General features: G+C 37.9%; 1 protein-coding gene across 2 annotated transcripts in view; it reads right to left on the reverse strand.

The window, feature by feature from the left end:
- NT5DC1 (5'-nucleotidase domain containing 1) overlaps positions 1-18256 on the reverse strand; it is a 126957-nt gene that overhangs the window by 38696 nt on the left and 70005 nt on the right. Inside the window, exons 7-8 of one of the 2 annotated variants that reach the window (XM_040058220.2) lie at positions 5711-5882; positions 1174-1271 (exon numbers count right to left, since the gene is read on the reverse strand). In XM_040058220.2, the coding sequence (XP_039914154.1) occupies positions 1174-1271; positions 5711-5882 (270 nt within the window). Of the gene's footprint in view, positions 1-1173; positions 1272-5710; positions 5886-18256 lie in introns of both variants that reach the window. The other variant, XM_040058218.2, reaches the window with a different exon arrangement.

Here is an 18256-nt window from a genome sequence, read left to right on the forward strand (position 1 = left end):
TTGGAGCTTTTTGGCTGCCTATTAAATTTACTAAAACTGGCCAACAGGTCCAAAAATTGCTGGCTGGATTACTGACAGAGGGACACAGCAGGATTTCCTCAGGAAGTCAGACTAATCAGATTGTTTAAAAGAAATCTAAAGTGAATTACATTTTATTTTCAACTTGCCTTGAATGAAACTAAATCGAATGGTTGCAGAACTAAGCCTTTTTCAGCCTTTATGATTTTACTGTCCTCTCTCCTTTCTTAGAAACAGTTTCGATTTCCCTTCTGAGATTACTTTTTTCCCCCAATTGCCTACTTGGCATCTATTTGAACTAATCCTTTAAAAACCCAAGATACTTCTTATTTTCCTATATAAATATGTTAAACATTAAAAGGTAGTTTCAATATGTATTTTTGCTGCTTGTTTCAGTTTTACTGCAAAAGTTCCAGGCACAAAAATTCTTTTGGGCTGGAATGCTGACTTTGAAAATGATAAACTATGGTTCAGTGTATGCTGACTTAAGTTATTTTGGCTATAAGATTAATTTTCAGATAGCTTAATCATAAAGGTATTTACCAAAATATGGAAAAATCTTCAGCAATGTTACATTGTTATTTGTAATTCAATGAACACTGCTCTTATAAACCTCCTGTGTTACAACCTTAATTACCGAATGGACAACATTGCCAAGTGTTTCAGATTGTTTTAATTAAATTAAGTGGGTACAGGGGCACTTCCTTTCTACCTACTCTGTCATTATTTAGCCAAAGTAAACACACTTAATGCTGTTAGATTTCCATCATAAATTCTTTCCTTCAGCTTTACAATTCATTTGTACAGTTCTCTGAATTTCCTTTAAATTCTTTAAATATTTCTGCTTTGTTTATTTCCAGAACTAAATTTTGTTTTCTGAGCATGGCCCTGTGAGCACACTAAAGAAAAAGATTATTTTTGCATTAATGATGCAATATCTGAGCCCCCAATGTAATTTTAATTACTACCACAGCTCTGTCTTTTCATTGTCTTCAACACTGTAATTTTTAATTTCTCAATGCTCCTCAGTCTTAACAGAATTTTAGTCCACTTCCCACCCCACTGCCAGTATTCAGTAGCCTTTTTTTTCTTCTTTTTTTTTTTTCCCCCCCGTAGAGGTAAGCAGACGAGAAGGGACATACAGCTGCAACTTACCAAGAGTTCGGAAAGGTCTTTGGTTTGGTGTATGGGAAAAGAAACCAGGTTTCAAAGCATTTGTGATCAAAATGTCAAAATACTCTTCGAAATCATTCCTAGAAAGTAAAGTAAACTTGATTAGTTAAACTAACAAATTAATTAAAATGTCTTGAAATAGTCTTTATGACTTAAGAAAATATCAGAGTATTTCTTTAAGGCACTCGCTTCTGTCACTTTTTTTTTTTCAATACTTGTTCAATGTCACCATTATTATTCCTTTCCTGAGGTTGTCAAAAGGGAGTCAAACTGACAATGAGTGATCTTTGGGAACACTCATTATTCGTAAAAGATGTTCCTTGATCTCAGGACAACATGTAACATCTATTTTTAATCTGAGATGGCAACATATCCTACACATGGACAGAAAGTTGTAAATGACGGATTGTTTTTTCAAAGAAGAGTATTTGAGGTGATGGAGTAAGAGTAATTGAAGACACTTAAACACAAGTGCTTATGTTGTTGGTGTCCATACTGAAGGTATGCACACGCCTAAGATGCTCTTAGCAGACAACAGAGATCTAATTGGCAGCCAATGAAAATTTAGAGTGTATTTTCACGTATTCCAAAACTGAAGCACCATTTTGATAGCTGAACTCCTTCTTCAGACTCCACTGGCTGCTCTCACTACATCCCTGCTGATTACAGGGAGGTTGGACATGTGACTACAAATAAACAGCCACCAGCTCCAAGTCTTCATCGGCCAGCTGAATCCCACAATTAAATTCAGGTTTTTTGAAGATCATTAGGTCCATAGATACAGATTGTTACCTGAACTGTGGAAATCCCATCAGTTTAAATGGGTTTGAATGTCTCAACATGGTATATGAGAAAACATTCCTAATCTATGATGTACTTTATTTTATTAGAAGTATTTCATTGCTTAGATGACTTCATTGCCTACAACATCCAAAAAATGATGGATACTCTTGCATGGAACAAAGAAATCACAGATGGCAAGTCCAGGATGGACAGAGGCACTGAAATGCTATCAACGGGAGAGGAAGTTTGCTGGAAGTAAACCAGTTAACGATATAATTTCCAAATAATTCATGATCTTCCATGGGACTGAGATATGTTATCAAAAACTGAATGCTCTCCCTCTGAGAGGCAGCTTTTGGGTTGTGCTCAAAATTACATTCCAGCCTTAAAATAAAAGTCCTTTAAATTTCCTTTCTCTAATGATTTTTTTTTTTCTTTGTCTGACTTCTCCACTTGTGACCATATGTAAACCTCTGCCTTTCTAAAAGAACCAGTATCAAACATTACAATGGTGTGTCTTTAAAATTTGCTTCCATGTGGAAGATTACAGATGCTGAGCAAACAGGCTGGTTTCTTCTGTCCTCAGGTGAAAAGTTTTAAGAGAGATAAACTTTTCAAACTAGCATCTGGTGCAAATAATCCACCCACTGGTAAATTAAGCTTGAATTTGCAAAACAAACCAAACATTTCAGACCACAACAAAGAACAATTAACAAGTGAGAGGATGAGAAGAAATGGCCTCAAGTTGCACCAGAGCAGGTTTAGATTTGATTTTATGAAAAAAGTTTATTCACAGAAAAGGTGGTAAGGCCAGGGTAGTGGTGGAGTCACTATCCCTGGAAGTGTTCAAATGTGTGGATGTGTCACTTGGTGATACAGCTTAGTGGTGAACACAGAGGTGCTTGGTTAATGCTTGGATTCTATGATCTTAAAGGTCTTTTCCAATTTAAATGATTCTACGATTCTCTGATTTGTGGGAAAAGTGGCAAGTGCTTTGTTTAAAAAAATTAGAGCAAACAGACTTTTCCGAAGATTTGGTAAGTTTTTATTGATCTGTTGAAGAACTGCTTTGTGTGAGGAGATGCGTTATCTGTGGCCTTTTTTGAAACAATATATTCAATCTCATGTACAAAGCTACTGTTTTTATGAGAGACTTTCTGTTACATTGCAATGTAACACTATATATAAAGCAAATCTGTTTCAGTTACTGCCTGTGATTGGCAGAGGGGCCTGTGGTTACAGTAAGTAGCTAGCACAAAGGGCAGGATGTATCTTACACATGTACGATAACTTTAACCTCCTAAAAATTGCACTCTGAATCCAGATAGTGGTTGACACCACAGACAGAGCCAATGGAGAAACACCCACATTGGTGAAAGGTACTTCATCCCACTTATTTCAGACATAATTCTAGATCGCAGAATGAATTGGGAAGGATAATGCCCAGTGGTTTCCCTCCACTAACCACAGAGGGAAACAAAATTGCCAGCTTCAAAAAGTTCCTCACTTTTAGGTGGCTAGCATTCCTGAAAAGGTGAAATACACTTGGCTTCAGTGACTATGTGACAATTGACTCATCTTTAGGCGTACTCCTGCCAACATTTAAATATTCAATTAACTGGACAGCATCCTCGTGGTAGGTAAGCCTGAAAAGTCACACCATGATGCTGCTGTGTGAATGAACTGGCACTTGCTTTTTAAGGTTTACATGCCTTATATACTGATCCCAGCAGTATGTCTTTGCTTCGGCTGGGAAACAGTTCTCATTTCATTTCAAAATGAAGTTTTTGCTTACGCTTCCTTTCCCTACCAAAATGTGTTCTAATTAAGGAACACAATTGGGATATTTTGCTCACAAAGTGGTGAATGATACACTTTAGTATGAATTTCCCAACACAGGTTTTATGAAGACAATAATTTCTTAGCCAAAAAGGAGCTTCTTTAATAAAGTGCAAGAAAGTAAACAGTTACAAGGTAAGGATATTAGGAGTAAGAGCCTGAAATTTCACATGTATCTCTGTTTTTCATATTTATCATTGTGGGTTTTTTTATTTCATACTATACAATTTGGGGCTTCTCAGTATCATACTGATCAACTGAAAGGAGTCGAAACAGAAATTAATAAAGGGCTATGTAGGTGCAATTCATAAGTGTTGATATCAAGAATAAAATGCAGTGTTGATGCCAAGAATAAAGAACAGTCAGCCTGGTCAAATAAAGTTAAGGGCAGAGATAATAGGTGTGAACCTAAACTAGATTCCAGTACAACAAAAAGCAGCACAGGTATGTAGAGTCTTTTTGTCTGATATGAGAGGCATGGAACAAACCAAACCACTAAAAAGTTTAGATTTTCAGGAAAATAACCCCATTTCACTAAAGTCTAGTGGACACTGGAGTACTCAGTTCTCCGAAAGCTACTTGAAAACCACACTACATGAATCACTAGAAAATATGATTGAAATAAATACTGTAGAACATCCTGTACTTTTGTGGAAAGAGAGAGTAAAGCAGCATCGTTCTAGCAGGATATCTTTTTTGGTGTTTTGAAAGGCAACTGATTGTTTCTGATATCTTGCTTACTGTCTTCCAGCAGGATTTCTACAGCTACCTTAAACAGCTGAACACTATTCACCAAGGAACAGAAAGCCAAAATCATTTTATGTGGCCAAGAATTTACTTTTATACCAAATTTTCATTTAGGAAATAACTAGACAGATTTACACAAAAGAGTTAATTCACAGGCATCTTGCTCATAAAGGAGAATTGCTTTTTGTTAGGAGGTAGATTTGCCCCTCAAATGAGCAAGTATAATATTCATGCAAAGCACTGAGAACTGGCACAGCTGATGCCTTTAGCCTAAAGAGTACAAAAGAGAAGTGATACTGGCAGGACTGGTTTTGGAAGACAGCTCTGTCTTCTACCTTACTCGTGGTTTTCTTAGTGTTGCTGTATTCATCCTGCTGTTCCCTGGCATATCCTGATAGCCATGGTAGGCTCATATTGAACTGCTTTATTTCTTTGATTAATAATAAATTAATCGTCTCACTCTGTCACTCACCTCACTTTTTGGATCATTGATTGTTTTTTTTCTATGTAAGTGATACTTCTGCTGAATTTCACTGAATTTGACTTCATATTCTTAACATTATGCTAAATACAGCTGTTGTGATCAGCAACTACAATCTCAACCAGCTGCCAAGTGCAATGAACTGCCTGTTTTATCTTTTCTGCTGCGATGAAGCACATTTCTCATGCACAGCCATTTTCTGAAAACCATTAATGGGAAAAAGTATTGGTAAGATTTTCCTGCAGATTTACTACAAGGAAATGCAACAGTACTACTAGTTGCAATCACTGCTGGAGAAGCAATAAGTGAAGTAGCTCAAATAAGACAGTCTAGAAAAAAGTTTACAATAAAATTAGGAATCAGATGGTGTATAGGATATTTGCCTGAAAGGTAATTCCCTGGCATCCTCGATCCCATCATTGCCTCCAAATCTCATCCCATGCCTCCAAAAAGATGCAGGTTATAAATGTGCTGTGGGTCAGATACAGCTCACAGGCTCACAGATGGACTACTTTGTCTCATGTACTTTACCAGAGAGGGGCCCAACAGAAAACCCCGAACCAAATGATTCACCATACATAAACAAAACTCAAATTAGCTTCCCAATAACTCAGGCTTATCTCCAGTTGCTGTTTGGCAGACATAATTTGAAGGGGACTTTGCACTTACCCAAGAACATGTTCACACAGAAGCCTGCAGTAGTCACTGTGAGAACTGGTAATTAACAGCAGAATCTTCCCAGCATTCTTCAGTTGTTTCAGCCACTTTTTTACAGACTCGGGACATCTTCGTAAATATTTGTCTGGGTGATTTTTCACTTCTGGGAAATACATCCCAGAGTCTTCTAAAAAAAATGGAAACATAATTATGTTATCCAATCCTGCTCACAAACCACTTAATCCACACAATGAATATCCTTTTATGTGCAAACAACACAATTAAAATAAGGTGAAACAAAGTTAAACTTTTCTCTGAGCTGTAACATAATATAAACCAAGAGGACTCACTGTAGCACAAATAAGTTTGCATGACTTTTCTCTTTTAGGAATTTTCGTAATTATGTTGTTAGATGTTCTTTAGCTCATAAAAGTTAATAGCAAAGAAATTTCAGATTATAGTTTAATGCAGGAAATAATTATTTCTTTTTGCCTTTGCTCAATTTTTGGATACTCAGTTTGTGATTGGGCTAACGAGCTAAATGTTTAGAATGCAGTAAGGGTTTAAAATTCCAAAGAACACCTGTTCACTTCTGATACTTTACATTAGCATTGACTGATCAGTAGCACCCATTTTATTATTTTTGCATTTTTCTCAAGTAGCACTTTATCTATGGAAGGTTGATAAACTGGCAAAGACTCGTAAGTATTTGGAATACTAGGAACAGATGCAAAACCCTGCCCTGTTCCAATTTGAGCTTCAATAATGTTCTTTTTTTGCCAAATAAAACAGCAACAGAATTTTGCAAATACACTTGGAATGTAAGATTTTTTTAAGTGTGCAACAACACTAACTTGGCAGTAAAAGTTACCTATTCATTAAAGTCACCAATAAATATTCATCTTGTTAGAGCCCACAGCTGCTTTAACAAGATGTCAAATTAACATTAAATTTCCCTACATATTTCCTCTGTGCTCAAACAGTCTATAACCAAAACTGTCAAGCTAGTTAAAGGTTTAAAAAGAAATATAATAATTGCAGAGACAGAAATGATACCAAGTATTTGGCTCTCAGTCTGTGTGTGTTATAATATAATGAACATCATCATAGATTATTTTTCTTCCAGCACTTGTTCTATATGCAACTGTCTGTGGTCAACTTTGCTGAATGATTTAATAAATCCCAGACATTACTTAGCCTTCTGGTATGTGAGTAATGCTGTTCTCTAGTTTGAAAAAATACGATTTAAACCACTTGAACTTTAGCTATTTAATGGAAGAGAATGCGCATATTTGAAACAGTAGTATCAAAGAAAGACTTAAGGATGCTGGGTGCTAAACATAACACCATTACATACACTACACATGCAAACATCTACAGATGGCAGGGAACACAAGTCTTCCAAAAGAAGCTTCAAATTGGCTGCTATCCCTGGAACTAGGCACGAGGCAAAAATGTATTATTCTGTACTAGGACTTGACAGATTTCTTCCAAAAAAGTGGACTGGTATATCTGAGGAGAGTCTCAAACAAAATCTCCCAACTCACAACCAGGCCACTCTCCCAGTTCTTCGCTGTATTAAGGTCAGGCTGTGTAACAGTGCCTACCAGGGGAATATGAGCCTGTTCCTGCAGCTGGTATTATGGGATGCCATGACATTTGCCTTGAGAGCTAGCCAAGAACAATGATATTTTTGATTAAACAAAGCAGATTTATGAAAGGTTTCCTGTTGTGTTTTCCCTCCTTCTTTCCTGAGGCATGAATATTGTTTGGGATGAGCAATACAGTTTCTAGGAGCAGAAACTGCATTTTTTTCCTCTACATTATAACTGGCAATAAGTCATATGTTACGCTATGACAATTTTTCTTTTTTGGTGTTTTGGAAAGTGTACAACATTAGATGAGAAGCGGGGGGGACGCACAAACAAAGTAGGCTTGGCATTAGCTCTCATAGGTTCAAACAATTAAAATAAAGATGGCAAAGTTCATTAATATAACCAGTGACCTATCACTCTTATCACTCTCAGACAAAAAGATCTGTTTTACTCCTGGACATTCTTTGTTTTTCTATCCTTTGAAATGTTTTCCACTGTCTGTGACTATTACTTGATGTGCAATTTAAAGCCTTTGAGTTAACTTAATAAAAACTGTCTTATTTCTCCATAATCTGTGCAGTATCTTCTACGTGACAAATCTGTTATATTTGGCCTTTGAGCTACATCTGCACTGGAAAAGGTCAATAACTCTGGGTTCAATACATGAGCTGAAAGAGAGTCTTATTCTAGCTCTCTATCTAGACCCTGAAGCCCAGCTGTTAACTGCAGACAAGCAATGAATCAGTTCTTGACACTGGGATCTGAAATTTGCCTCCGGGCTGTTTGCCATATCAGGCAGAGGCAGCTCAGAAGAATCCTCATTAAAGCATACTCTACTGTAATTAGGGCAGCATGGCCCAGGAAAGCAGAGTTAGACTTAATTCCTAACATACTATTGCATCTGGTGAGGACAGTTTGGCTGAATACAAACTCATACCTGTAAACGAGTTTAACCACCAAAGTTTGCAAGATTTGATTGAAAGCCAAATAAAATAAAAGCCAAAAAACTTGCTCATTGACCCAAAGCAGGAGCCAGTTTTGAGGAATATAGCAGAGCCACAGGCACCTTATTGGCAGAAAGAATTGTGGAAGCTTTAACATGTGATGGAGAAATAGCATCGGGTCAAGCCTTCAAAATCAAATGGAATGATTTTCTAATGACAAATGAAGCCTATTTTCCCACTATGGCATATGTTTCACAATGTTTTTCTAAAGCAAACAAACAATAAAAATAAGAAAACTATTAAGCAAAGCACCAGTGAGAAACAGGAAAAGAAATCATTTTATCAGAGTTAACAGAGGAAAGCAAAAATGAGTTAATAGAAGTAAGTGATTATGCAACTGTCATACAGCTCCATTCTTGAAAAACAAAGAAGTAATTAATCAGAATAACACTGTTCTGGCAAATAAGAAATTTCTCTAGCCTGTAAAACCTCCTTGATAATGCTTCTGGGCCATCCAAATCGGAAAATACTCTTAAAAATGGAAATATCAGCAAACTTCAGGAAAGTTTTGTTGGTCCACAAATTCAGTGTATCAAAGTGGGGGACTTGTGGTCACTGCCAGATCCAACTGACAGTTTCTTATCTGTACACTGCCTAAAATAAAACCTCTACTTTTTTTTTCCTCTCTGTCTTATGAATATCACTTAACATACAGCCTTATGGATATTGACATATATTAATACATACCCATAAATCAGTGAAAACAAAACATTAACAGAAAAATTGTTCCAACTTTCACCTCAAATTCTCTGTTGTTTTCAGTTACCTTCAAGCATGCCAAAGCCTTCATTAGTAACCTCTGGCTCTTTTGCAGTGTGAACACTTACACAAAATAGAAAGAAGTGTTTAATAAAAGAAAATTGAAACAAGGAAAATTGAAACTGGTACAAACAATGTAACAATCAACATATTTACCCCCTGTGATTTTATGAGAAAACTTAATCCAATGATGTGGAGCAGGAAAGTGAATATCTAAGCATTTCATACACAACTTTGGAACATATTACGTATATTTTATCATAGAACAAATGCAATTTTTTCGATTTTCATTCTTGTTACTAAACAACTTGAAGTTTATCTCAAATCTCTGAAATATAGAGTGGAACAGCAAATGATCAACTAACCTCTGTAGGGATTTATAATAATCTTCTAAATACACTTCTGAAAACAATTACTGCTTTTGCAGGCCACCAAGTATCTTTTCAGAAAAAAATATATGCTTTTTGAGCTGAAGATAGAAATAGAAGCAATTTAAATGAATTGTCTAGAGCCACCACATATTAAGGTCCTGCCAGAGCCTCTTATCAGATCAAAGCCCTGGTGTATTTTCAAAGCAATATCATTCCCTCTGTCTACATTATCAGAGGTTCCTTTAGTGTCCAGTTTGGAGTTTGTTTTTTCTTTATGTGCCCTTTTAATCTGAAATTTAATCTGACTTTTAATCTGACATTTATCTGACATTGTCTTGACTTGAAGTTTAACTGTGCGTAACAGGGTTGTGATAGCAAGTGTGATGGGAATTATGTAGCTGGAAATGCTGGAAACACAGAACCCCCCAGACCACACTCAGAGAGGGGCTGTACAATGCTTGTCACGTCTTCCAGCATGGATAATAATCCAGTCCTTAAGCCAACAGACCCTCCTCTACTACAGTCACAGAATTACTTTATTGAAGTATGCAGTTTGATGTTCTAATATTTGTGGGAAAAAAAAGAAAATTATGGATTTCTCTTGTGCTCTGCATTACACTGCTTCTCCCTGGCAGGGTCAGCTCACACCCACTGGCTCTGGACTCCTCTGGACACGGTATCTGTATATCTGCACTGCCAGGACACTGCAGTTTTCATCCCTTAACTGCTATTTGGATTAGAAAGTGGGCAAATGTTCAAGAGGCACCTTTCTGGCAAGGTTTTAGTCCAGAACTAAAACACAGGAACAGTGTATTTCTTAGTATTGTTACTGCTTCTAAGGGGCACCTACTTGATTAAATTAAAAATAATTTATCCACTATTTATACAATTTAGCTAAGCAGAGAAGTATGAGGCTATTAAAAAAAAAAAAAAATCCCTAGAGTTCAGCCAAGAAAAATAAAACTTTATACTGCCAATTTGTAGCTTGTATTTAGTGGCTTTAACAACTAACAATCTCTTACAATGAAAGCAGTATTTGGGAATGTGACTTTTCTCTCTTTTAAATTCAAAAGCAATGTGATAGCTTAGCTACTTATACCTGTGCCAAATTCTCTGCAGCTCTGCCATGAGAAAGAACTTATAGATCTTCCCTAATTTTTGTCTTAATGCTGGCTTGCAAGTTACAGTTATTAATTTGATTAACAGAGTGGAGCTGCAATAAATGATACAATCAGTAATGATAAAGACAACTATATTCATTGTATATTCCTATCCACTGTCTTATAGCACTTCAGATTTTTAGAGTGACAGAGACATTTTTTTGACCATTGTTGCTGTCATCTTCTCCTGTCTAAATAAACTAATCTAACAACTATCATGACATTCAACAGAAACATAAGAAAAATAACTTCATCACAGAGGATTCTGCAAAAGAACTAGAATTTCATCTAATGAAAATAAGTAGAGGAGAAAGGGGGTGCTGGTTAAAATTACATCAGGCAAATTATCTTTTTCTGCCTTTCATTTAAGCTGAAGTGTGCGTTCTAGTAGCAGCAGAAGCAAAATGAGAGACAGAGGGAAGGAAATGTTAACATTAAGCAAGATAAAAAAAAATAATGACGGGTGACGCAGGAATTACTACAAAAAATATGGTTACATTCTGGAGTCCTGGGATGAGGCAGATATCAGGAATAGGGAGCAACAGGAAGAGATAAATCATCCTCTCCTTCCCTCAGGATATAAAAACTTTTAAAAACAGAATAAAAGGATGACAGTCCTGGAAGATAGGCAGTTAGGAAGAGGCAAATGTCATAAGAGCAAAAATGAAGTGACAGATATAAAATATTTTGAGCTTTTTTCTGCAATTGTCTCAATTCTTTAGAAAGACTGAGAAATTCTTTAGAAAAACTGTGCCATTTCTGAAATTTGTAAATTTCGCAAATCTCCCCTGGTCACACTCTTCTGTAATATCTTATTTTCTGATAGGTTTTTCTGATACAATTTTAAATGCCTCAATTTACATGGAAGTTCTTCTCCCTACCCCATTCTTGTGGTACTTGTTGCTTGCAGTTTCCCACTGCGCATGAGATTGTTCTTGAAGTGTGCATGTGGCATATTATTATGTAGGAAGTAAAATGAGTCTGCTTACAGCTCTTGGTCAATCTGAACCCATTTGGAAAGTCTGCAGTTGTAGACCCAGAGATTGGAATTGACGCCATTTGCTCTTGTCAGTGCACAGTGTCTTGGGAGACAGAAAAGGATTATTTCTTGTTTTAAGAAAAAATATTGCTTTTCTTGAATACACATATATACATGTATTTCTGTTTGTGTGATAGTGTGTACATGTGCAAATATAAGAGGTAGATGATGCTGCTGCTTCCAGGAAAAACATTTCCGAGAACTTGAGCTTCTTTCTTACTGCAAGAAGTGCCTTAGAGTAGCTGATCCATTCAAAGCTTCAAAAAGAGTTTCATCTCTCCCCCAGAGCTATTTTAATTTGAGATCTCAGAAGCAGGGATTACCTGTAATGTCTTCTTGATGGAGCAGGACAGCTGAGTAGGATTTTTAGTTTATCAGCAGCTGCAGTCTGTGTGTCATTGTAAGATATCTATCTATTGTACTTTATTTCTTCATTATGTACTTCATTTCCACACCAAGCATAAAATCACATTTCACACAAGCCAATGGACTCAAGTAACCTTCATCAGATTCATAAATAAAAAGGTACTTGAATATTTCCCTTCCTGCCAAATTAGACTGCAGCAGCATCCTGAATAGATCCCATTTCCCACCTACTTAGCTGCATTCAGTTGAACAAAACAATTTCCTCCTTCCATCCTAAATTGTTTTGCAGTTTTTTAGGATGTCTTTACCAGTGGATGTATTTTAAAGATGTATGAATTGACAATAGTTTAACAGGCATCTACGTATGCAAAAATTGTTGGGAAAATAGGTGTTGAGTGCAAATAGTGGTAATGTACATAGAAGAAAAATCTCAAATATACTTCTATGCCAAGTTTGTATGACAAATATGTGTATAAGGATCAGTAACTTCAGCAGTCTAAGTATAGGTGAAGATGGAGATTTCCCAGTGACAGGTTGTCTTCCTGTAAATATTAATACCATGGCAATACTTATATAACAATCAATGTAAATCTTTAACTGGAGGAAAAAAAGTGGGTTGTTGCCTTGAGCAATCACTATGCCACCTTTCAGTCTTTTACTTCCAGGCATATGTAAATGTGTTGCATGAATCCTATCAGAAGACATTCTTGACAATGGAACAAAGCAGGTGTTTCCACCTGCAGATTATTCACTTTAATTTTTCACACAGTGCAGTAGGGAGGATCTGGAGAATCAGACTAATTTAACTGAATGTTTGTCCAGCAAAGGATAGTTACCTCTGCAAGAGTTTAGTATTCAGTCCATGGGCTGTGAGAGTGTCATCAGAAATTGTTTGGTTTCATACAGTTTGATAAATCTAATCTGTTACACTGCAACTAGCACGGTAATGTAAAGCAAGGAGGTGAATTCTTTTGAGAAATAATTTCCTCTAAAATATAACGACAGATCCTGTGCTGCCTCCTTCCTGCTTTATAGTGCACTGGGGAAACATTGCTATAAATAAATATAAATACATCTTGATATATATATATTATATTATATGTATAATATATGTGTGTATATGATATGTATTATGGATGTTATATGCATTATATTGGTATGTATATACTTATTGATATAAACATTAATATAAAACCAGAAGGCAAAGAAAGAAGAAAAGACATTTCGTCTCCAAGGCTTGTGTATATAAAACTATGGAAGGTCATTCAAACTACTCACATCAAGACAATTTACAAGTGTCACGTGTCAGCAGTCACGGTGAAGTCAGGCTGCAGACTTTGCCACATACATGTGCTTCTCATGACTTTTTTTATTTGTGTTATTACCCTTTTCTAAAGGAAGGGATTTGCAAGCTTGGGATGAGATGGAGCAGGGAATGCAGAGTGGGGCTAACTCCGGTTGTGGGAGCAGTTAAATCAGCCATTTGGGAACACCAGTAAGAACAGAAAATGTATGAAAACAGCCAGGATTTCTCTTTCAGTGTCCACGGACCTCAGTAAGCAGTAGGAATAATACTACATGCAAAAGTCACGCCAGTGTCTGGCCGTGGCATTGTGCTCCTAGGGGTCTTGACTGTTCTGCAACCAGGACACTGCTGATGTGGTGGGAGATGAGGCAGAGCTAGCAAGCAGGAGGGTGAAGATTAGGAGCAGACTGAATGGGGTTCTTCCAGATAGGAAATGGTGGAGGATTGTCAGGAACTGGTACTTTTTAAGCTTGCATGAAACGTTTTCAGGGAAAAGTTGTTAACAAACCATGTTTTCAAGAAATGATACAGCCTCACCTTGAAGCTGACTTTGGTTAGGGGCCAGCCCTTAAAATTTGCACAGCCTTGAGGTTCTGGGCTGTCCATAAGGGACCTTTGGTTCTAACCCCTGCTACACAAGGGGAAGAAGGGGGTTGTGCTCAGCTAAGAGGTGTCAGAGCAGTAATAGCTTCTAATTTAGACAACAGGACTTTCCTTTAAATATAGCTAAAGGTTCTGTGCAGTTCCTGACAGCCTTTTTCATGGGAACCTCACCTCAGAAAGGAGGGAGAGTGGTGGTTCCTGCCTTATAATATTAAGCCAGAAGAAACAACATCCACTCTTAGTTTCCTTAGGAAAATTTCTAGTCAATCAGACCCTTTTTTCATTGGAGACCTATCTTTAGCTACCAAAAAATTTTAATTTTTGCAGTAAATTTCTCATAGGCCACCGGAGTTGAAAATAAGTAGAAGAGGAAATGACCCATGAAATATTTGCAGAGGTGATGTTTTGTGTGTGTTCTGCTAAAATGTTTCCTTCAGTGTATTAAGTGTTTATATAGCACTGCAGCCGCTATTAATCCAAGTAGTCATGTTTTTCCTAGCCCACTGCAGGCCCTTATGGTCACCCCCTTGAAATAAATCAAGGTGAACACAGAGCTGTCATCACTGGAAAATAGTTTATTATTTTAGAAAATGTGATCTCTTTCTGCCTGACCAGAGCTGGATGCTGCTAAAAATATTGAGAATGTTAATGTTACATGGGCGGTAAACTTCTCTAACAGATACACAGGCAAAAGAGGCACATGATCAACAAGTTTTCACCTCTCAGGTTCACGACTACTCTGTGTATACACAAAGTTACCAGTTGTGTGCTTTCTGTGATCTCATTATTTTTATAACTTACAAGTAGTGTTCAACAATAACTACGCTGACTGTAGGTGATGTACCACCTGCTGCTATGCTTACCATCACTTTTTAATACAAAAAATGAAAGCCTTACTCTTCTTTCCCAGGATCTCACCCTAGCTGTCCTGTTAATACAGCTCTCAAATCACACACATACCAAGTGCTTTTCATGGTTCTTGCCTGTAGAGCTGCATAAATCTGGCCGCAGAAGTATATTTTCAGTCCCTGCGTACTAAAGAAATAGTAACAGGAATATGTACCTGTCGGGGGCTTTCCCCAACATTGAGGTGGTTTCAGGGTCCTTTGCTCCCCTGCGCAGCTCCGAGCCGAGCCGAAGGAAGAGACGGAGTTCTCAGGTTTAGATTTTTCAAGGTTGCATACTTCGTTTATTGTTTCTTATCTTACAATTCTCTCGGAGTCCGACAAGATGTTCGCAGCTGCATGGATTCCTCACGTCCCCCCCACCCGAGCTGGGTCGTCCTTATCTTTTATACTAATTGCTACGTATTTCTTATTTACTATTTCTTACCAATGTCTATCACTATTACTAAAAAGGTCATCTTTACTTTGACCCAATCCTCACTAACTACTTTGTGCCACGTCAATGCAGCAATGGAGTGAGGGAAGGAGAAGGAGAAGAAGAAGAAGGAGACAACGCCCCAGATTCTCCATCTTGTCCCCATTCACTTCAATGCTAGGAACCTAAAACTACTATTTTCTCATTCTGTGATAAGCTAAACTACTATTTCTCACATTCTTGTGGCCTGTAAACCTTCTCTCAGTGTAGGAAGTTTTTCCCATGGACTGAAATCAAAGCCAGTGTCTCTCTGAGCTCTGGGCCGGGGTCCCAGACCCCCCTGCCCAGGTCCCCGATCCTCCAGGGCAACCAAAGGAATGCCCTGGACTCCAACATGTACCAAGAGGAGCCATCAGGATAAGACTCAGCTTAAAAGACAAGGAATCAGGGTACATTCAGACTGCGCAGACAAACACCGTATAAACATATTCATTGAACTCTAAGAAGCCGGCACAGCTGGAGAAAGCAAGGCCTTCACGTGTGAACATTTGCTCTCCATCTTAATAGTCCAGCCACAGGGCACTGGAAAGAGAGGGAGAGCAACTTCCCTGAGCAGGAGCTCATCCTTCCCGGCGCGCCTTCTCTTCCCGGTCCGTGGGTCCGGTGGTGCCATCTAGTGAGAGGCGCCCCGGGAGCGGGAGCCCGTGGGACGGGCACCGGCATCGTCACCTCAAAGCACCCATTCCAAGACCATCAAGAACCGTCACACCATGGCTCTCGGGAGCACAGATCCCTGCTATTCTTCCTTTCCCCCCTTTCCTCTAGTTATTGAAACCTTCTTAAATTTCTAGACAAAACTTTTAAAAGACGGAACAGAACTGAAACGTGCAGTTCCACAGCCACAAATGGCAGCGGTCCTCAAACAGCGAGCGTCAGAGGTCAGGGCATGGGTGTGGAGGGAACGCTTCACGGAAAACATTGAATGATTTGACAGTTTAAGCATAAATCCAAGGTGGAAATAATAACAGTCTTCGAACTTGTGGAAAGCTCATGCCTGGGGCAAAAAAAATGAAAAAAAGGAATAATCTGTCCTCTGAGACCAAGGTCAATGAGTCAAGAAGCAAAAATCACACACTTCTGTAAACCTAGATTAGAAATTATAAGAAGGTTTATGATTTGAGTGGTACTGATGCACTGGAAAAGCTGCCAAAGAGGCTGTTATGATCTTTGTCAGTGCAGGTCTTTAAAAAGAGGCTAGAAAGCCACCTCTTAGGAACATCTAACCCACCTTTTTGGCAGTGGTGTGCTAAATGCAAGTTACTTTCTACAGTTTCCTAAAGTACTGTGATTACATATTACCAATGAATATGCACCCCTACCTCCACCTATTGTTTTAATGAGTGATGCTGGTGTTAATGTTTATCAATATGATATGGATAATGACACTTATGGTCACATCAGAAAAAATTACGAGTAAGCAGCAAGAGGAATGAATTCAGCAAAGAACAGCAGCCCAGCTCTGTTAACCACAGTTTTTGCTAACCTGAACAAGAAGTCTGTCTTATCCAACCAAAAGAGATACAGACTGCTGACTTCATGCTACTTTCATTGCAGACTATCCCTCTCCCATTTGTACCAGTTCATTTGCCACAGGAAGGCTGAGAGAACCACTTCCTAAAGCCATTTTCATGCACAAAAACTCCATTATTTTATGGCCAAGCAATCAGCTTGAGAACAAAGAAAAAAAGCTGAAATTTTACCAGAAATTTAACAAGACGTACGGCCTCCATTAAGAATGTTTAAAAATGGCACAACTAAATGAAATTATTTTCTGTAAAGCCTGTGTGTTGAGTTCATCACTCTCTTATGGAGAATGGAAAAGAAGAAATTAATTAAAATTATACCTAAAGTGCTGAAAAGGTCAGTGCTGGTCAAGCTGTCAGCAAGAATTTTGGAGTTTAGAGTCCAGACAAATCTATTTAAAAGTTATGAATGAAATTTTTCTGGGTGCTCTGTTTGTGATTATGCATTCTTGTCTCTCCTGGTTTGATTCTTCACCTATTTCAACATTATCCAAACAACACGTCAAGCAGATGAGAACTCTTGGTTTTTGGAGTCCATTTTTGTATGGATTTTTGCAGCTACTAGCTGCAAAGGAACTTCTGCAAATTAAAGGCAATTTATATTTTTGATATAAATTAACAGAATCATAGAATGGTTTAGGTTGGAAGGGACCTTAAAGATCATCTAGTTCTCCCTCAAAATATTTAAGTGACTATAGAGTAACTCTTATATTTAATAGTGTATTTACAGAGCGTATCCTAAAAATGCTGCTGCTGTTTCTGTTAATGCATGCTTTACAGGATTCGGTGTTTCAGGTTTCTTGTAGTGGCTGGCAGACCTAGCTCTGGGTGGCTGGGAACCCGCCCTGCTGATTACAGCAGCGGGCACTCCTGGGCACGCTGCTCTCCTGGGTGGGTAGGCTGCAGATCAGGAGGGTTTTCATTCATCTCCACCACCAACAGCTCTGTTCCAATTTTCTTGCTGTCTCACAACAACCTCAATTAAACAGTTTGATGGGAAAAAGCAGAAAGCAAGTGCCTGGTTACCACTCGAACCCTTGCTAGGCTGCAAGGAAGAAAGTCCTGCCAGTCAAATTCCACTTACACGTGGCTTAGCCAAACAGGATGGAGTATTTATAAAAGCAAAGACTGCATGAACAATTCGTATTTGTATATTTAAAATGTTTATAGAGGCAGTTTCCACAGAGCAACAGAAGTCCTCCCTGAATATTTATGAAGAAACCAGATGACACACAAACAGCTCTTTTGTTTTCCAGATTGTGGGACTGGTTATTAAGCTCCAAGAAAACAGACATACAAGGAGACCCACTTCTCCTTTAGTCTTTAAATTACCACTCCTGCCAAAGCCGATGACACATGCACACTATGTTTACATTCAGCACCTTACATTCTGCAAAAATGAGACAACATCCTCATTCATTTATTTTTTTGGACTGACACCTGAACATTAAC

Source organism: Hirundo rustica, chromosome 3, assembly GCF_015227805.2.
Source record: "Hirundo rustica isolate bHirRus1 chromosome 3, bHirRus1.pri.v3, whole genome shotgun sequence".
Classification (NCBI taxonomy): Eukaryota; Metazoa; Chordata; class Aves; order Passeriformes; family Hirundinidae; genus Hirundo; species Hirundo rustica.